This window comes from Helianthus annuus, chromosome 13 (assembly GCF_002127325.2).
Source record: "Helianthus annuus cultivar XRQ/B chromosome 13, HanXRQr2.0-SUNRISE, whole genome shotgun sequence".
Lineage (NCBI taxonomy): Eukaryota > Viridiplantae > Streptophyta > Magnoliopsida > Asterales > Asteraceae > Helianthus > Helianthus annuus.
In genome coordinates, this window is record NC_035445.2 from 97,562,237 (window position 1) to 97,583,191 (window position 20,955).

The window sequence follows — 20,955 nt, forward strand, 5'->3', positions numbered from 1 at the left end:
GGAAAACCGGAGCTAGAAACCTGTTTTTCACCTTTGCAGACTGTCTACACGGGGTCGTGTCCGGCCGACACGCCCCCGTGCCCACCTCCCAGACCTGTTGTTTGTTTAATTTCTGCAGATTTTTGCCAGACACGGGGTCGTGTCCAGCCAACACGCCCCCGTGTCCACCTTCTGTAAGTTTTCGTTACTGGCACCTAAACACGGGGTCGTGTCTATCCGACACGGGGCCGTGTCCAGAGTACCAGTAACATGAAATTTTTCTTTTTCACACCTTTTTACACATTCAATCAACCTAAAAACTTATTTTTAAAACACATTGAGGACAATGTATAATTTAAGTGTGGGGGGGGTGCTAAAACTTTGAATCTTGCAAGTTCTAATTAACAAGCCTTACACAAAACTCTATTGGAACCGCTAATCACTCAAATTTTTTTTTCAAAAATTTTCATTTTTTTACTTGTCTAAGTTTAAGTTGGGAATTTCAAAATTCTAAAAAGGTTATATTTTTACAAATTTACAACCGATAGCGTCGTGATAAAGAGAACCAACATAAGAAAATTATGAAACGGCATGACAAACTTAGTTAAAATTTGATTATATATACTTGATCACATAAAAACCCATTCCCACAAAAGTGAGTTTTAAGCCTTCATTGAGCGTACAAATACATATCTTTAAACTAAATGCTCATTTTTTTCGTTTCTTGTGTAAATAACCGTTTGGTTCTTACAACTCTAGAACTTGCCACGACAATACACTCCCGGTCCTTACCAACTTAAACCCGAGTAAGTAAATGATGGAGGCATTAGGACTAACCCTTTTTATTTCTACACCATTATTTTTATATTTTTTTTATCACCTACCCAAAATCCCCCTAGTTAACCCCTTTGAGCCTAAACCTTTTCATTTCTTAACCCACTTTAAACACCCTTTTTACCCACCTAAACCTTTTTCCATTTAAACCCTTTATTTTAGTAACAAAGCTCGGTTTCTCTTATGACTTCGAAAAAAAATAAAATAAAATAAAATAAAATAAAATAAAAAATTTGATGAGAATGAAGCCAAAGAAATAAACAAAGTTTATCAGAAATGACTTTGTTTGAAATGCTACATCAAAATAAAAAGTTTTGAGAAATATCAACACTTACGAAAACCGACGCTTTTTACGCTTTTCGCCCCTTTACTAACCACTAACCCAACCACCCACCTTTAGCCCAAGCCTAACCCTTCACCCAAAAAGTCCTCTTGATATTTACAAAGGTCTATAGTTAAAAAGGAGGAGGATTGATTACTTGGCAAGCATATGGTAGGAGTAAGTTCCATGCCGCTCTCGAGTGATTCACTAAAAATACACCTTCGGCCGAGTGTTGAGTGATCCCCCGTGAGGTATGTGAACTCGTATATAAATAGAACTTTAAAAAGGTATGTTATGCCCTAATAAGTAATTTATCTTATGAAACGTTTTTAATAAATCATGACGAATAGGATTGTAAATAAATAGAAATAAAACTCAATAATGAATCTTGGAAATCCCGGCACTCTATGACAAACCCAAAAACCTTCTCTTCTACCCATTCCATTTGGGAGTGTAAAGCCACATTATAAAGAGTTTTGCTTGAGGAGAAGCAAAGATTCAAGTGTGGGGGTATTTGATGTGCACAAAATGCAACATATAAATTACATCAATTGTGGCATAAAACTAACCCTTTTTTAGTACTAATGTTAGAAAAAGTGTGTTTTTGTCTTCCTTTTGTATTTTCATGATTAAATGAGCTCAAATGAACAAAAGAAGCAAAAAGGCAGCTAAATCTAACACAAATACAAGAAAAGGAACAAACGTGGCATGCCCGAACCCCTGACAGCATCTTCCCAAGCAAAACAAGAGAACAGAAGGCTGAACACGCCCCGTGCTCACTTAGCACGGGGGCGTGCCCAAGTGTCAGCAGAAAAGACAAAGTTGTAGAAGCTTCCATCGCCCACCACGGGGCCGTGCTCAGCGGACACAAGGCCGTGGTCAACTATAAGATTCGCGAAATCCAGGCAAATCTTGATAGTATAGATATGCTTCTGCACACGGGGTCGTGCTCAGCGGACACGGGGGCGTGGTCAGCTAATGCAGACAAACTGCAATTAATGAAGAAAGAGAGAAGGATGGACACGGGGCCGTGCCCAACGGACACGGGGCCGTGCCCGAGCTTCTGTTCAGCCTATAAATAGGAGAGTTTGGTTCACTTGCAACTCATCCCTTGGCACACCACCTCTCCCACACTTCACCCACCACCCACCACCATCACAACACCATCATCCACCACCATCATCCATTGTGCATCATAGAGTGTGTGAGTCGTCTCGGGATCCAAGATTGATTGTAAGAGTTCTTGACAATCAAAGGCCATGTTTTCCTAAGTCTCTTACATCACTTGGTGAAGACAAGTGTTTAGTGTAATACTTTTTATTTTTAATCTTTTCACACTTTTTATTTGGTTAGGTATTAATGACTTTAATAACTAGTTTCTTATGTTGAAGGTGATTCTTCCTTATCGTTTGTCCGTGGTGTCTTGGCATTATTCTACTGTCTATATAAAATAAAAGATTTTCACCATTCATATCTCCACGGTCTATATGGAGATATGTTGGCTACCTGGTCGGGGGTTAAGGGAACGGTTTGGTAAGAGTCTTGCCATTGTTCAGTGTATAGATCCTGCAAAGGACCTGGGCCAAATTTAGTAGGACCTCCTTCAATACCCACCGGTATTGGATGGCGGGGGTCCAAACTCTTTGACCCCCTCATAAGTTAAACTACTATTAAAACTTTAACCCGGCTATTTAGGACTGTATCCCTGCTGACTCAGACTACTTAGCCGAGGGTAACGCCGCCTTCAAAAGAGGGGCCTACCACATTATGTATTAAAAACTTAATTAATTATCTTTCAATAATCCGACCCTTTAGGATTGTATCCTTGCTAACTCAAACTACTGGGTTGAGGGTAACGTCGCCTTCAAAAGAGGGGCCTACTACAATAACTAAGATAATCTCTTAAAATGTGCAAAAGTGCGGAAATAATCAAAGGTTACACTACACACGAGTCGGATCCAAGTGATTCATCTTGTCTATCTGTTTTTACTTTTATTTTATTTTCAGCATTTTAGTTAGTTTTATTTTTCTAGTTTAAAACCTTTTTTTTCTAACTTTTTGATTTGATTAGACGTTGAGGATAAACCAGTATTAAAAGCTCTTGTGTCCTTGGACGACCTCGGTATCTTACCAACACTATACTACGTCCACGATGGGTGCACTTGCCCATATGTGTGTTTAGTGATAGTAAATATCGTGTTTTATAAATTTAAAACTTGGCTAAAAAGTGTAAAACGGGCTTAAAATATACACCTAAAATATAACACACTTCACGCACATCTAATAGTGCGGAGTCTATTAACTCTTTGTCTAGATTCTCGCGTAAGATGCCGATAACGCAACTTATCGAATTCTTCCGCGAGTCCGTACAAAAATGGTTTTATGACCGTCGACTGCAGGGCATGCAGGAGAGCCACTCACTGACTCAGTGGGCACAGAAGAAAATTTTAAAGAAAATTGAAGGGTCTAGAACCTGGACTGTTGCAGGTATCAAGGCAAACAGTTTTCTTGTTGAAGACGGTGGGAAAAGAGGTTTAGTTGATTTTTTGAATCGTTCGTGCAGCTGCCATGTCTGGCAAGTTTCTGGTCTACCTTGTGGGCATGTGATTGTTGTTTCAATATTTTTGGGTGAAACTGACTGCAGTCATTATGCATTCTCGTGTTATTCAAACGAAGTATACAAAAAACGTATGAAGAATCGATTAATCCTCTGCCTCATAGGTCTGAATGGGTGATACCAGAAGGCATTGGCAGTGTATTACCACCGCATATTACAAAACGTCAATCTGGCCGTCCAAAAGAAAACACCCGAATCTTGTCTTGTGGGGAAGAGCCCGTTCAAGTATATTGTTCGCGGTGTCGAACATACGGCCATGGTCGTGACGTTTGTTTAGATCCAGTGCCATCACAGATTCGTTCACGTAAAACATCAGGTATAGGAAAAGGGAAAGAGACAGAAACCCAGAGTCCAACGGATGACATTTGTCCATCTTATAATTTAGCAGAATTTTAATAATAGCTTAGTTTTTTTATGTTTTAGTTAGGAAAATCATGTAACAAATTCTCGTAACCGCAATAGTAATTAGTACTTTTAATTTATATAAGAATTAAATTTTACAATGCGTACGTCCAGCCTTCAAAAATTAGTTGGTGTGTAGCGCCCGGTATAGAGTTCATCAGTCATGTAGCGTCTATATCTAACACAAGCATCCTGAATGTTCATCAGCCATCAGCCCTACTCAGTTAATAAATCTTAACTGAGTTATTGTTTTAAAAAGAAATTCTTATATAAACACTAACCCGGTTAGTGTCTATAGTTAATATATGTTTACAAAATATCAATTTCAGTCCCTGGAGTATAAGTTCAAGAAATTCACCAAATGAACCCTGGACTTTATAAAATAAAATATATATTTATTTATTTTCTTTTATAAATAAGTTTCAAAAATGGCCAAAAGAACCCTAAACTTGTAGTTTGCAATAATTGCACTTTTAGCCCTTGTATTTAAATATTTAAGTTTATTTATACAGTTAAAGAAAACCTCGTAAGCCCAAACCCGTAAGCCCAACCCCGTAAGCCCAAACCCGTTAAAGAAAATACAAAACATTATATTAAAAAAAGAAAATACATACTAAACATTAAATTAAAAAAATATATATATACAAAAGAAAAAAACAACATTACATTCGAAAAAAAAACAAAGATCTAAATCCAAACCCTAATCGTTTCCCACTGCGCGACATGTTCGAAATCATGTCCTTCATTGTGGCGGAAGTTAATGAGGGCAACCGCCTTGATGTCCTCCTCGCTAAGGCCCTAGGATGAATCCTCCACAGACTTGTAGTAACCCTCGAACTTCTTACACTCCAAGCGTATAACCCGAAACCTTAAAGATAAGGCGTCAACGGTTCGGCCGTGGTCCGGACCACGAAGTTGTGCAAAATATTGTTGCACCCGGACCCATAGACCCCCCTGCCCTCGACGAGGAGGATTGGTATACACCTCCTCCCAAGCCTCCACCAATGCAATGTCCTCAACTTCGGTCCACGAGGAAGAAGCCATGTCTGCTTGTGCGGTTCTGTGTGTAGAAGAAAGTAGAACAAAAAAAGTAGAAGAAGAAGAACGGCGTGTGTGTTTCTGTGTGTTTAGGATTAGGGGTATATATAGTGGGGTTGGTTAATGAATATTTAATTTAATATAACTTTAAATATTATAACGTCTTAACATAAAATTCAAACATCTTAACATTTAATTATTAACCTGTTGAAACGTCTTAACATTTAATAGGTTGTTGAAACGTCTTTAAACATTGAATTATACTGAATTGAACTAGAATTCAAACGTAAATTAGTAAAATTTATAACTCTATTATCATTGAATACAAAGTACATAAAAAACATAACTGATGGATGGTATTTGGATTGTGATTTATATGTGTTTAATGCCTAATCTTATGCATATTTGAGTGTTTATATGTGTGGAATTGGATAACTATGAGAAAATGATGCTTTGCAGGTTAAATATGAAGATTAGAGGTGTTGGTGCACTTGTGTCTGTACTTTGTCTGTATTCGGTCTGTATGTAAACGATGTCCATGTCAGTCCTGTAAGTTGACAAAGTCAACCATCCTCCGGTTTGACTTAGTCAACAGTTAGAAAGATGTTTGTCTGGATCGAAGGATAGCCTCGAAGGATACAACTGATCCTTCGAGATGCTCGAAAGATATGGTTCGACCATTAGACCTCGAAGGATGATCCTTCGAGGTCCATGCTGATCTTTCGTGTAACATGTGGTCGACAGATGATCCTTCGGACCATCTGTCGAATCCTTCGAGCAGACCTGCTGAGCTGGGTATATATACCCATGCATGTGTTGAGTGTGAGTTAGTTCTGCCATTTTGCACCGAGAGATAGAGAGTGTTGAGAGCATTCTGTCGGAACTCACACACACACACTTGAGAGTTTACATGTTAGATTTGTAAACATTGTGCTTGTAACCGAAACCTTCATTTGCATTAATACAAGTTGTGTTAATCGGTGAATCTTTGTGTGATTGTGTTTATACTTGTCTCATCCCGGTTTGCCTACTAGCTTGGATTCCGCACTCGCTAGTGGGTTGGTATAACAAGGTATAGGTTTGTTCTCGATCCTCCGAGAGGGACCTACAAGTGGTATCAGAGCTTGGCTCTTAACCTTGTTTAAAACCGGGTTTTTACAAGTTGTGGTGTGTTGAAACACTTAGTTTTGCACCTGTTTTTACTTGTTCTCTAGCTTTTTCTTTGAGTAAAAACGTGTTTAAACTAACCGGGAGTGTTTAAGGTGGGGTTGGGTAACTTGAAAAATTGTTTTAAGTGACTTTGTATTTTCCGGTTAAATCTCCGGTTAACATTCCGGTGACTGGTGTTGAAGATAAGGTTTTTCCTTTTTGGGCAATCTTTTCAAAGTTGGTGGGAAAGTACGTCTGACCATACCTTTTGCCGAAAGTTGACCTTACCAACCTGTCACCTTTTCACCAACCTTTCACATCAGATCAGATTGTGTCAGAGCTCTCGAAAGATATCTTTCGACATCGAAAGATCATCCTTCGATATCTTTCGATCAAGGAGGGCTCGAAAGCTTAATATCCTTCGACCCATCCTTCGAAGTCTGAAACATATCCTTCGAGAAAGGAATCATTTCGAAAGATTAGTGTCCGAAAGATTAGGATCCTTCGTATTGGTGAATCTTTCGAGATCTGTTATTCGAAAGATAAAGAGTTAACTCGAAAGATAAGGATCTTTCAAAAGGGAATCCTTCGAGCTCTTGAATCTTTCGAAATCATTGTTCGAGAGTCAACAGTAATCTTTCGAATACTGTTGATCCTTCGAACAATAAATCGATCTTTCGACTGTGGTCAGTTTACTGCTAACAAGTTTCGGTGATTTCAGATCTTTCGACCAGGATCTTTCGGTTGTGTTATCTTTCGGATCATTCTTACTTAGCATTTATTTTGCTCATTTATCATGAATCCGAGTTGGTGGGGAAGTCCGGCTCCAGACAGTGGAAAATACATGAATACCAGTCAATCTCCATCATGGGCCGAATCTCCAGTGTCTACATCCTCACAAGCAAATGCCACTCCAGCTGGTCAATGGGCGTTTGTTTCAAATCAAACTCCGAGTATTCAAAGTCTTCTACTAAGCGAAAGTGAAACCGGAAGTTTGAACAGGCCTCCAAAGTTGATGCATCTTCATGAATATCCAGGATGGGTTGATCGTTTCCATACATACATTCTTGGTCAAAATACAGAGTTGTGGTTGCGGTTCATTACGGAATTCGATCAAACTATCGAGGTTGCTGCTTCTTCGACAGCAACATTTGCCGATCTTCCTGATGATCAAAAGAAGACGTATGACTTAGAAAAGAAAGCATACGCTATTCTCACTCAAGCACTGAGCAAGGATATTTATCATCAGTTCGTCAGTTTCAAGACTACGAAGAAGTTGTGGGATGCATTGAAGACGAGAGGAGTAGGTAATGAAGCCACACGTCAACTACGACGAGATCTACTGAAGAAAGAATTCGATGGCTTCACATGTATGGATAAGGAGTCCTTGGGAGATATGACAAGCCGTTTCTATCACCTACTTACTGAGCTGACCAACTTTGAAGTCACAACGACTCCAACAGAGGTGGTAAAGAAGTTTGCCGATGCATTGCCTCCTCAATGGAATAACTTCCTGGAAATCTTGAAGTACAACGGAACGTTGAGAACTACAAATATCAACGATTTCGTGCAGCTTCTGGAGAACAAGGATCAGGAAGAAACGTTGAAGGCAAAGAGAGTTGCAGTGCCACAGAATCCAGAGATGTATTATGGCACCTCCACTTCTTCATCAGCAAAAGCCGGTTCACATGCTCCACTTCAAACGGCGTTTGTCACAAGCACGGATGTGTATGGCAATCCAGTGCAAGTTCCTGTAAAGCCGCCTCCAACCACAGATCTGTATGGAAATCCAATACAACCACCTCCTCCTCTTCCTGCTCAACAACCTCAATATGCGTGTTATGGAGGAACATCATCTGCTGCAGGTCAACAATCAAAGTCAAGTACAGTGCAGCTCGACACATCAAGCTTTTCTAAAATCAGTGTAGAAGTAGCTAAGGAACACATGGAGCTGCTTAACACGGTAGTGAGCGCGTACTGTGGGCTGATAGAAGGTCAGATTGGAAACATTAATCTGACACAAGAAGATTACAGGCAGATTGATAAGGAAGAGATGGACTTGATGGACATCAAGTGGGCCTTTGCGAGTGCAGTGAGAAGAGCAAAGGATTGGATGGAAAGTACTGGCAGAACCAGCTTGGAAAGTAAGCGAGACACCAAGTATGGGTTCGATAAGCAAGCTGTTAAGTGCTTCAACTGTGGTGAACGGGGTCACTTCAAAAGAGAGTGCACAAAGCCAGCCCAGCACGGGAATCAAAACCCCTTCAGAAACCAAGGCAACCAGCAGAACAGAAACAATGATCGTACATTGGTGCCTGTCAACAACCAAACCAACCGAGCACTTGCAGTTCAGGTGGATGAAGGTTGTGACTGGTCAATCCAGTTGGGTGGTGATGCTCCTGACGGAACAGCATGTTTTGCTCAGATTGTGAAGGAGCTAGTTCACACCAGTGGTGGAGAATCTTCTGCCAATGGTGATGAATCGTCTGAAGATGAAGACTCCTCTGGATACAGCAGGAGTGTTGATGAAGAATCATCCAACTCTGGTGATGATCATTTGGGTGAGACATCTAATGTTTCAGATGATATTGACATTGATGAACTCTTGGGGGAAGCTGTAGCAGAAACTCAAAGAAGATCTATTCTGGTGGATCAGGCTGCTTACTCTTCGTCTTCTCTCCATTCAGCCTTTATGGCTAATGTCGACGGCTCATCAAGTCAGGTACGTGTCAATGAACCCACTGCTATTAACTGTGATGAATGTGATAGATTGCATGCTAGATGTGCTGATTTGGAAGGAAACATGTCTGAGTTGCAAGCCAAACATGATGCTTTACAAGCTAGTGTGTTTGACTTGCAAGACAAACATAGTTCCTTGAGTGCTGATTGGTGTGACTTGCAAAGCAAGCATGAGGCTTTGCAAGAGAAATATGATGTGACATTCATCCACAATCAGAAGTTGACTGTGGACCTCTCTAAATGCACAGAAGCCAACATGTTTTATGAAAACCATGAAAAGGAATTTAAGTCAGTAATTGAAACATTAAAGAATGGATTCTCTTGTCGGCTCCAAGGATAAATGATTTGTACGTCCTTGACATGAGCCAGGCTATTACTACGTCTGCACAAGCAACTTGTTTCGTTTCTAAAGCCACAGAAAAAGACACTATCTCTTGGCACAGACGTATGGGTCACATTCACCTACGCAAAATGAATCATTTGGTTTCAAATGAATTGGTGAATGGTGTTCCTCTCAAAAATTTCCATCTTCAAGACGTCTGTGTTTCATGCCAAAAGGGTAAACAAACGAAGAAAAAGCACCCTACAAAGAAGATCAACACCGTGGCAGTTCCCCTTGAACGTTTGCACATGGATTTGTTCGGTCCTGTCAAGCACAAAAGTATTCGGGGTGATCAATACTGTCTCGTCATTACTGATGATTATTCAAGATTTTCTTGGGTTGCGTTCATGGCACACAAGAGTGAAACCTTTGGCATCATCAAAAACTTGATCATTCAGATTGAGAATTTGTATAAGTTGAAGGTTAGGCGGATACGTAGCGACAATGGTACTGAATTTAAAAATCATTCCATGACGGAGTTCTGCACTTCAAAGGGTATTCTTCATGAGTTTAGTGCAGCTTATACTCCTCAACAGAATGGTGTCGCTGAACGTAAGAACCGCACATTGATCGAGACTGCTAGGACAATGTTGGTAGAGTCGCAGTTGCCCATTCCATTCTGGACTGAAGCTGTGGCCTCTGCATGTTACACATTGAACAGAGTCCTTACAGTCAAAAGACACAACAAAACCTGCTTCGAGCTTCTTCAAAAACGGAAACCAGATTTGTCTTATTTAGAACCGTTTGGAGCTCCATGCACAATCATCGATCCTAATGGAAAGTTTGGGGCAAGAGCAATTGATGGATACTTTCTTGGGTATGCCACCCCTAACTTACGAGTCTGGAATCTAGAGACTAAAAGGGTCGAGGAATGGTCTGAGGTCAGAGTACAAAGGCACACTTTGCCAGTCAAAAATCCGGGTCAACCTTGGATGTTTGAGTATGATGACTTTTTCAATTCGATCAATGTTGAAGCCGCTGAAGAAAATGCCGCGGCTAGGATGTTTTTCGAGAGTGACAATGCAACAGGTTCACCGGTGGTTCGCCCAATTCTTGTTAATCAAGAACCATCTTCTTCGGTGAACAACAATACTCTCAACAATGAGGATTTTCATGATGCAAATGAATTGAACGAATCTTCAGAGGATGATGAATTTCTAGATGCAGATCAGGAAGCTCCTACAACAGCAGTTCATGGTACTTCAGAGGGTACTCCTCCAGTAGATGCTCATAGAACAGCTGAGGCTACTGCATCATCCTCTTCGTCAATTCCGGGTCTTGAATTGGTTGTTGATCTTAATCTTAACAACCTGGGTATAAATGTTCCAGTTCCAGATAATCCAGAAACAAGGATTCATAATACCCATCCTCAACAAAACATCATTGGAAATGTGCAAAGTGGCGTACAAACAAGAAACATGTTGCGAAACAACAACAATGCAGGCCTGTATGCAGCTATTAGAGAATCCGGACAACAAAACGACTGGTCCTTCGCGTGTTATGTCTCACAAGAAGAACCAAGAACGTGGAAAGAAGCCTTGAAAGATAATGCTTGGGTTGAAGCAATGCAGGAAGAACTGCAACAATTCCAGAAGCTGGGTGTCTGGAAACTGGTAGAGAAACCTGCTGGATACAAGAAGATTGGTACCCGTTGGGTTTTCAAATGCAAAAAGGATGACCGCGGAGTTGTTATCCGAAACAAAGCACGTTTAGTCGTTCAAGGTTTTCGTCAGATTGAAGGAATCGACTACAACGAAGTCTATGCACCTGTTGCACGTCTCGAAGCAATTCGAATCTTTCTAGCCTATGCGTCTTTCAAAGGATTCAAGGTTTATCAGATGGACGTGAAAAGTGCATTTTTACATGGTGTGGTTGAAGAAGAGGTATATGTCGAACAGCCTCCAGGTTTTGAAGATCCTATCCATCCCGATCGGGTTTGGTTGCTCAACAAAGCTCTTTATGGTCTTCATCAAGCACCACGAGCTTGGTATGCAACCTTATCACACTATCTGCTGGAGAACGGTTTTCGTAGAGGTCTTATCGACTGTACTCTTTTCATCAAGGAACAAGATGGAGATCTTCTTCTGGTACAGGTATACGTTGATGACATTATTTTTGGTTCTACTAATGATGTCTTGTGTAGGGAATTCGAGCGCATTATGCAGGATAAATTCGAGATGAGTGCTATGGGGGAAATGACTTTCTTCTTGGGCCTACAAGTACAACAAACGGAGTCTGGGATATTCATCCATCAGACTAAATATGTTGGTGACATCTTGAGCCGGTTCCAGATGTCTGATGCAACGCCCATTGGTACCCCATTGCCAACTAATCACGGAATTACTCCAGATTTGAAGGGAGAAGCTGTTAGTCCTTCAAACTATCGCGCTATGATCGGATCTCTCATGTACCTCACAGCATCAAGGCCAGATATAATGTACCCAACGTGCCTGCTTGCTAGATATCAAGTTAACCCGAAGGCCTCACATCTTGCTGCTGTCAAAAGGATTTTTCGTTATTTGAAGGCGTACCCTGACACCGGTCTGTGGTACCCTAGGGATAATAACTTTGAATTGGTAGCTTTCAGTGATTCTGATTTTGGCGGATGCAAAATCGACGGTAAATCCACAACGGCTGGATGTCAGTTCTTAGGAAATCGCCTAGTTACATGGCAGTGCAAGAAGCAGACGTGTGTAGCTACATCAACATGCGAAGCTGAATACATTGCTGCCTCAAGTTGTTGCTCCCAAGTTCTTTGGATCCAACAACAAATGCGGGACTACGGTTTTGAATTCCTAACTACTCCTATTTACGTTGATAATTCTGCTGCTTTAGATATCACTAGAAATCCTGTGCAGCATTCGAAAACCAAACACATCGAAATCAAATATCACTTCATACGTGATTGCTTTGAGAAAAGGCTAATCGATGTTGTTAAGGTCCACACCGATGACCAACGTGCCGACTTATTTACCAAAGCTTTTGACAAATCAAGATTTGACTTTTTATTATTGGTAAACGGCATTAAGGTCAAGCAAGAGTAAAACCAACATCGGACAATCATTTTTGTGAATATCTTTGTGTGTTTTTAAATTTATCTTAGTTTGTTGATTTTAGGGGGAGTAAATCCAAAAATCGGAAAATCCAAAAACATCGAAAAATTTCAAAAACACAAAAACAATGGAAAAACAAAAATGAGTTTCCTGGCGAGTAAAAGAGAAAATGATAGTACATCAGTGGTCTATCCAAGCCTCTTTAAACCTTAAATGAAAAACGATAAGCAGCTCTATATAAGATGTATCGGTAGGCTCACAATCATTTTAAAGTGTGCAGGGTGATATAAATCTTAATCGACTGAAGATCAGGTGGGAACCATTCATTGGCATATGGTCTTAGTACCGAAATTTCGTTTGATAGATTGCCGAGGTTCTGAGATATTCGGTCTTTATGCTGCTTATCATCTGGGTATCATGGTTGTATCTTTTACCGAAAAATAACGGGGACGCAAGTCTAGATCTTCCATGATACTATACATACGTGTACATATTACATACTGCATTCGACCTCAATAAGTGATAAACAATCACATGTCCATATCAAATAAGTGATAAAATATCACATTTATCCGGGTGTCAAGTTCGTCTCTCTGCTGTACGGAAGTACTGACCTGTTCACGGACTTGCACCTGTGCCCTCATGCATATGAAAATCAAGTTCCTCCTCAATAAGTGATTATATCACATAGGGCTTGTTTTTCAAATCAAAATAAGTGAGTATCTCACAATTTATACGGTCAAACAGATGATAATCGGTATACTCACCGGTAAGATGAACTCTCGTGCATACCTTGATACGGGAATGTGTCGTGATGTGGATGAACACCGGTCGGTAAGTATAAATCACACATTAACGTATCCTCTAAACATGATTACATCTGATAAGTTGAGCTTAAGTGGACAACAATACCGATAATTGTTATAGGATGCTTATCTTAATGTTAATTAACTGAACAACAAGAGTGTTTTGGCATGACCGTACACTGATATGATTCTCTTACCCTCGAAACTCGCAAAAAGAATGTTTGTATATATTTATTTACTGCTTAACTTTTATTGTTTTTCTTTTAAACAGTTTCGTCGTTTGGTGCATATCAGCACGACATTAGCGGTGATGTCGTTTGATAACACTCAAAGGATTTTTAAATTGTTGTCTTTTAATTTCAAAAACTCACCTGAAATCTGTGTTTTAATATAAACTTTATAAAAGCCAAAAAGATTTTATTTCTGCTTTATTTTCGATCGTACGATGTTGGAACTCGAGTCTTCGTTACCTGAAACCTGAACGAAAACCGAACTGACTAAATCTTCATAAACGGTCGAAATTTGCATGTTTTGAAAGTTAAAGACTAAAATTGAAAAATTTATTAAACTTTCAAACTGTCGGACGGTGTTTGATTGTGACATGGTCATTCGTGTGTCATTTGCTTATACTATGTTCCAAGCAGTTGTTCTCATTACGCGTTTAGATTTCTTGCATGTGCAGATTCTAAAGGCTAGGAGAACATGGTCGATGACAAGCTTTGGAATGAAGACACGACGAGAAGGCGCTCAAAAGATGAAGATGATCGAGTAGCCGCTGACCATCATCAACACCACAAGGATCTCACTTCATAAAGATAAAGTCCATTCACGAGCATAACTCAAGGGGGAGCTTATGTTAAGGGGGAGTTTGTCAACACACTTCCTACATGATACGGGTAGTTTGTTGATACACTCTCTGCTTTCAAGACGTGAAGACTTTGAAGATCCACCGACATTGAAGACTTGAAAGGACATCAGAGTTTTGGTAACTCGAAGACCAAAGACCGTCGAAGTTCAAGACGAGTCTACACTTTTAGAAGAACAAGACAAAGCTTAGAGATCAAAGACAAAGCTACAGCCAAGGGGGAGTTTGTTGGTGCACTTGTGTCTGTACTTTGTCTGTATTCGGTCTGTATGTAAACGATGTCCATGTCAGTCCTGTAAGTTGACAAAGTCAACCATCCTCCGGTTTGACTTAGTCAACAGTTAGAAAGATGTTTGTCTGGATCGAAGGATAGCCTCGAAGGATACAACTGATCCTTCGAGATGCTCGAAAGATATGGTTCGACCATTAGACCTCGAAGGATGATCCTTCGAGGTCCATGCTGATCTTTCGTGTAACATGTGGTCGACAGATGATCCTTCGGACCATCTGTCGAATCCTTCGAGCAGACCTGCTGAGCTGGGTATATATACCCATGCATGTGTTGAGTGTGAGTTAGTTCTGCCATTTTGCACCGAGAGATAGAGAGTGTTGAGAGCATTCTGTCGGAACTCACACACACACACTTGAGAGTTTACATGTTAGATTTGTAAACATTGTGCTTGTAACCGAAACCTTCATTTGCATTAATACAAGTTGTGTTAATCGGTGAATCTTTGTGTGATTGTGTTTATACTTGTCTCATCCCGGTTTGCCTACTAGCTTGGATTCCGCACTCGCTAGTGGGTTGGTATAACAAGGTATAGGTTTGTTCTCGATCCTCCGAGAGGGACCTACAAGAGGTGTTTTGGAGAATGCAAATGGAGAGTAAATAAAGATATCAAAGCATGATATGATAGAGAATTGGATTACAAAGACGTGGGCGCAAACGGGGAAGAAAACGGAGTTAAAACGAAGAAGTTATGAAGAAAACAGTTTTGTGAATAAGCTGCCGACAGTAGCCTACGGTTCTGACAGTAGCCTACGGTTCAGGGGTTACGGAAATCAGGTTTAATGTGCGAAAATTAGGTTTTTATGGGGATCTTTTATTCCATTCGACCTGTGACGATTTTGGGGATACCATTAGGGGATTTTTGGGCATTCTTCCACCATTCCACACCTTCCAATCATCTTCTAATCATCAATCATGCAATTTCTCATCAAGATTGAAGATCAAATCAAGAGCATGAGCGGCTAAACCTCCCATGATCATCTTCGGGACTAGGGTTTGTGTTAGGAACCAGGTTGACCTAGTTTTACAAACTTTTGGATTGAGATTTGACTAATCATTCGGTTAGTTTATCTTTATTGTTTATTTGTTTTTTATTAAACATTGTTGGATTATCATTGCATACTCGTTCATCAATTATTTGGTTTTGTCATCAACAATTGGGATTAAATTCTAAGTTGTCATTGTTCTTCAACCTTTAACCATTGAACTTGTTTATGTTTATGAAATCTAGGATTGGTAATTATCTAGGTTACTATTCAGTTGCATCAATCTTTCGGTTTCGTTCGTGGATCATTGCAACCAAATATATTATCTGTTAATTATTTATCAAAACAAGTAGTTAGCAAATCATGTCTATGTGATTTCCAATTGGTAGTAATTAGGTTACCCGTGTTTCTACACAACCTGAAAACCCGGAGATTGGTCCCTCTTCTCATAATTGTTTACAAATCTAATTTATTTTGTTTTCACAATCATTCTAAAAACTGCAAAAAGCAATTAGGTTTTTAATTTAGATATTAGTTATAAACAACGAGCTGTGTACTTTCCACTGATTCCCCGTGGATTCGACACCCTACTTGCCCTTTACTAGTAAAAGGTGAATAGGACACTTTACTTTATTTTTTGACCGACCTTACGACATCGATCAATAACACAAAAACATACAAACATAATCATTTGAACTAGAATACACCAAACCGCTACTTCCATAAATTTAAAATGGGGTAGGAGATTCGGATTTTGATTCCGGAATTTGCATGGAAACACCTAGGAATAAATATGGGACGTGAAATGGTAAGTTCCATCAACCCACACTTATTTTGGCCTAGGTGATATGTAACGGGTTGTTCACATTTGGTTCTGCGGTTCTGCGGCTTCGGTGATGTTAGAGGACCTGGCAAACACATTGGTAAGAGCCCATTGTGTTAGCCAAACTCTCATCAACCACCCTAAACGGGCAGAACCGTCATCACCCGAACAACCTGTTTAACCCTTCACGTGTCCGTTGTAGATGAGTTCTTGAACCCGATTGACCCCACAGAGCACGTGGAAGGGGATATCCGATCTCATCCCATTAAAAAGGAGAAGATATGTGTCCGTTGTAGATGACTTCTTAGACCCGTTGTAGATGACTTCTTAGAACCGTTTGTTGAATCAAGGGGTCTGCCCATTTTTTGAAGCTGTGAACACCAATGGGGTAGAAGATATGGTGAAGAAGAAAACGTTGTGTATAACAGGGTCGAAAATTGTGAACGACTTAAAAAGATGTTTCAAACGTCATAAAAATAACTTTGAAAACCGGCAAACGTCTTAAAAAGAGCTTTGGAAAACGGGAAACGTCTCAAACGTCTCAAGGTTTGAATGAAACGACTTAAAAAGAGATTTGGAAAACAGGAAACATCTCAAACATCTTAAAAAGAGCTTTGGAAAACGGGAAACGTCTCAAACGTCTTAAAATTTTTTAAAAAACGTGAAAATTAAACCCGTAAACAGTTGAAAAAAATAAAATACATTACATTACATTAAAAAAAAGAAAATATAAAAAGAAAAAAAAAACATTACATTCAAAAAAAAAAAAACAAAACATCTAAATTCAAAAACTTAAAAATATGAAAAGGGGGATCTTCTTTAAAGAACCGGCCCTTAGTGAGATTCGAACCCGCACCGCTCGTGTATAACCCAAACGTCTTAACCAATTTATCCTCCGTCCGGAGCTGATATAACTTGAAGTTATATTGTATTTATATACTTGTTATATTAAACTATATTATTTAAAACAAACATATTCAAAAACTTAAAAATATGAAAAAGGGGGTCTTCTTTAAAGAATCGACCCTTAGTGAGATTCGAACCCGCACCACTCGTGTATAACCCAAACATCTTAACCAGTTTATCCTCCGCCCGGAGCTAATATAACTTGAAGTTATATTATATTTATATACTCGTTATATTAAACTATATTATTTAAAACAAACATATTCAAAAACTTAAAAATATGAAAAAGGGGGTCTTCTTTAAAGAACCGGCCCTAAGTGAGATTCGAACCCGCACCACTCGTGTATAACCCAAATGTCTTAACCAGTTTATCCTCCGTCCGGAGCTGATATAACTTGAAGTTATATTGTATTTATATACTCGTTATATTAAACTATATTATTTAAAACAAACATATTCAAAAACTTAAAAATATGAAAAAGGGGGTCTTCTTTAAAGAACCGGCCCTTAGTGAGATTCGAACCCGCACCACTTGTGTATAACCCAAACGTCTTAACTAGTTTATCTTCCGTCTCAGAGCTGATATAACTTGAACTTATATTGTATTTACATACTTGTTACCTTATATTAAACTATATTATTTAAAACATCTAAAAAGAACTTTGGAGACCGTGAAACGTCTCAAACTTCTCGTGGTTTTAATGAAACGGCTTAAATTTTTTTTTAAAAACGTGATAGTTTCAGACGTCTCAAGCCGTGTTGAGGCGTCTCAAGCCGGCTTCAAACGTCTCAAGCCATGCAAAAGTATCAGCTTATCGGCTCAACTTTTAAAACGTCTCAAGCAGCCGTCTGAAACGTCTCAGCCAAGACGTTAAGACGTCTGAGCTGTGTCGGACACGTGGCAGCTTTTGGTTAGTCAGCCGCCAAAACGTTTGAACATGTTTGTGACGTCTCCCCAAGACGTTTGACTTGGCTAGTTTGACAATAACTTGGCCATATTGGCTATTTTCCCATTTACTAATGTATTTTCATTAAACATCAAAACGAATATTATAACGGTAGACTTTTGAAATAATATATTTTATTATATATCTCTTTAGAAGAAAAGCCAATTGTTACTGTTTTCACCTCTGTGTGCATGCAGGTTCCAAAATGGCATATGGTATTTATGTTACACATGAAAATGGTAGCACGAATCATGACAAGTAAAATAAGAGCACACAGATAGCTATCTCCTCTCATGCAATCATAGCCGTCTGTTTCTCACTTCATAATCCAACGATGATCCATAATACCATCACAAACCCTGATAAATACTAGTAATAATTCTTCCAACAAACAAACCATCCTCCTTGAAATTTAAGTTTCTTCTCAAAAATGGCGTTTTGGTATAGAAGATCAAAATTAGTGTTTGATAAAAGTTTTCGTTCTAAAATAACCACAGCTTCCAAACCCCCACTTTCCATCACCAACAACAGCAATCAACAACTGAGATGTATTTTGAATCATCAACCAATAAGGGTTACAAAGAAAGTTTCATCGTTCGTTGATATGAGTTCACATGTTGCATATTCTGGCTATAGATGTTACCATGTTGATCCCCGGGGGGTTAAAGTTAAAGTTATACAAAAAAAGCTTGAAAAAAAAGCTTTGGTGGGAGTAGTAGTTTTCTTAATCGGGCTAACTATATGGATCGTGGATGTTGAGACGATACCGTACTCAAAGCGTAAACATTTCCTTCTGATGCCGGCTGTTTTGGAGAGAGTGGTTGGGGAGAATCATTTTAAGAAGATGAAGGCTGAATTTGTAGGGAAAGTTTTACCCGTCATGCATCCAGACTTTATGAGGGTGACACTCGTTTTGAATCGTGTAATTCAAGCATTACAAATAATATCAGGGTTGAAGCATCTGGAAGGGTTACAATGGGAAGTTTTGGTGGTTGAGGATGATGCTGCATACGCATGTTGTTTGCCTGGTGGCAAGATTGTTGTATTTACTGGGTTGTTAGAGCAGTTCACAACCAATGAAGAACTTGCTGCCATTATTTGTCATGAGGTAAATTAAGGGTTATTGGATTTTATCACCCCAAACTATTGGATATTGGTCGTTGACACCCTCAACTATCACTTTGACGCATGTCACCCCCAACTTAACACTTACTGTGTTCTGTCACCATGTCGTTAACTGATCACTAACTTTTAATCTCGTTTTTATACTTTTAGGGGTGTCATAGGGATCTTAGAAAGGTTTTAGGGATCTTTGGACACCCCAAAAAGTAACAAGCTCAAAAGTTAGTGATCAGTTAACGACACGGTGACAGAACAAACTAAGTGTTAAGTTGGGGGTGGCGGGCGTCAAAGTGATAGTTGGGGGCGGCAGCGGCTAATAGCGAATAGTTCGGGGTGATAAAATCTAATAACCCGTAAATTAATTATGTAAAGATTAGATTATTGTTGTTAAGAAGAATTAATTATATGGGTTAAACATGAATATCTTTGTAGGTTGCGCATGTTGTGGCGAGACATGTAGCTGAGAGGTTTACAAGGAATTTCTTGGTTACACCACGGCTAATTTTTTATATGATTTTTAGGCCGGATAGTGACTCGAGTGCACTAGACTATCCTTTCTCCCAAATGTATGCTATGAGTTCATGCGACCGCGTATATGGTATGTGGTGTATAATTATAATCTGATGGAAAAATGTGTTATGTGTAGGATGGAGATTGAAGCTGATAGCATAGGGCTGCTATTGATGGCTTTTGCTGGATACAATCCACGGGTCATGCCAAAGGTATTAGAAAAGATGGATAAAGCATCGGCTAATTCGGTGTTTCATGATTATGTTTCTAAACATCCAATGGGAAAGATAAGAAGAGAATTGCTACCTGCAGAGGACAAATCAGGAGGAGAAGTTGATACTTGATTATGATTTTTTTTTTTTTTCAGTTGTTTTAGTTTATAATTTACTAGCTAATTAGAATATGTTATTAGGTAGTTTATACCCGTGGGTAGTAGTTATATTTAATTAAGGGGAAGTTGGTAGGTAATGCTAGATTAGTTTATTTGTACCGTTTTTATATAATCAAACATGAAAGTTTATTTCAAGCTTGAGAAAGGAAATATACTCCGTATTGGGTAAAAAAGTAAAATATAAAAGTGGTTGTATAACAATATATTTTTAACACCCATGTTGTCTTTTTCTCACTACATTATCATTTCACGTTATCATCAGCGTGATTATTAGTAAGAAAGTTGCAATTTGACAAAAGATAAAAACTAAAATAACAGTTAAAATAAAAATCGGTTTTTTAAAAGGAAGGGGATTACTTGAAAGGATATTTTTTTGAAAGTTATAAGAGGTAGGGATGGTCATTACTCATTCACAACTCCCAATCAAGTTTCACCATATCATCAAGCATTATTATATCACTAGTGATGGATTTTAGTAGAAATGTCCGTCATTTGTGATGGAATTCCATCACTCACAACCTTTTTTGTTTGTTTTTAAATTACAAATTAACAATAAAACAATAAAATTATAAATTTCATTTAAATTAAAAATAATATTTCTAGAAATATTTTAGACTACAATAAAAATAAAAACATACATAAAGAAACTATACTCCTCGTCCGAATTAGGAAATTCCAAACCTAAAGAACCTACTAGTTCAATTAAATCGTATCTCAACCGAAAGTGAATTTTTTCATCACGCAAGTCTTGTTTGATATTTTCATGAACGTTAACTTGTGTAGGAGGATCCGGCA

The 20,955-nt window shown here is 38.9% G+C and overlaps 1 protein-coding gene across 1 annotated transcript; it reads left to right on the forward strand.

Annotated features, from left to right (window-relative positions):
• Positions 1–18,443: 18,443 nt before the first annotated feature.
• On the forward strand, positions 18,444–20,295 carry LOC110907002 (mitochondrial metalloendopeptidase OMA1). Its single transcript, XM_022152045.2, has 3 exons — positions 18,444–19,245; positions 19,692–19,825; positions 19,906–20,295. The coding sequence occupies exons 1-3, from the start codon at positions 18,568–18,570 to the stop codon at positions 20,111–20,113; spliced, it is 1,020 nt and encodes a 339-aa protein (XP_022007737.1). The 5' UTR covers positions 18,444–18,567; the 3' UTR covers positions 20,114–20,295.
• The last annotated feature ends 660 nt before the right edge of the window (positions 20,296–20,955 follow it).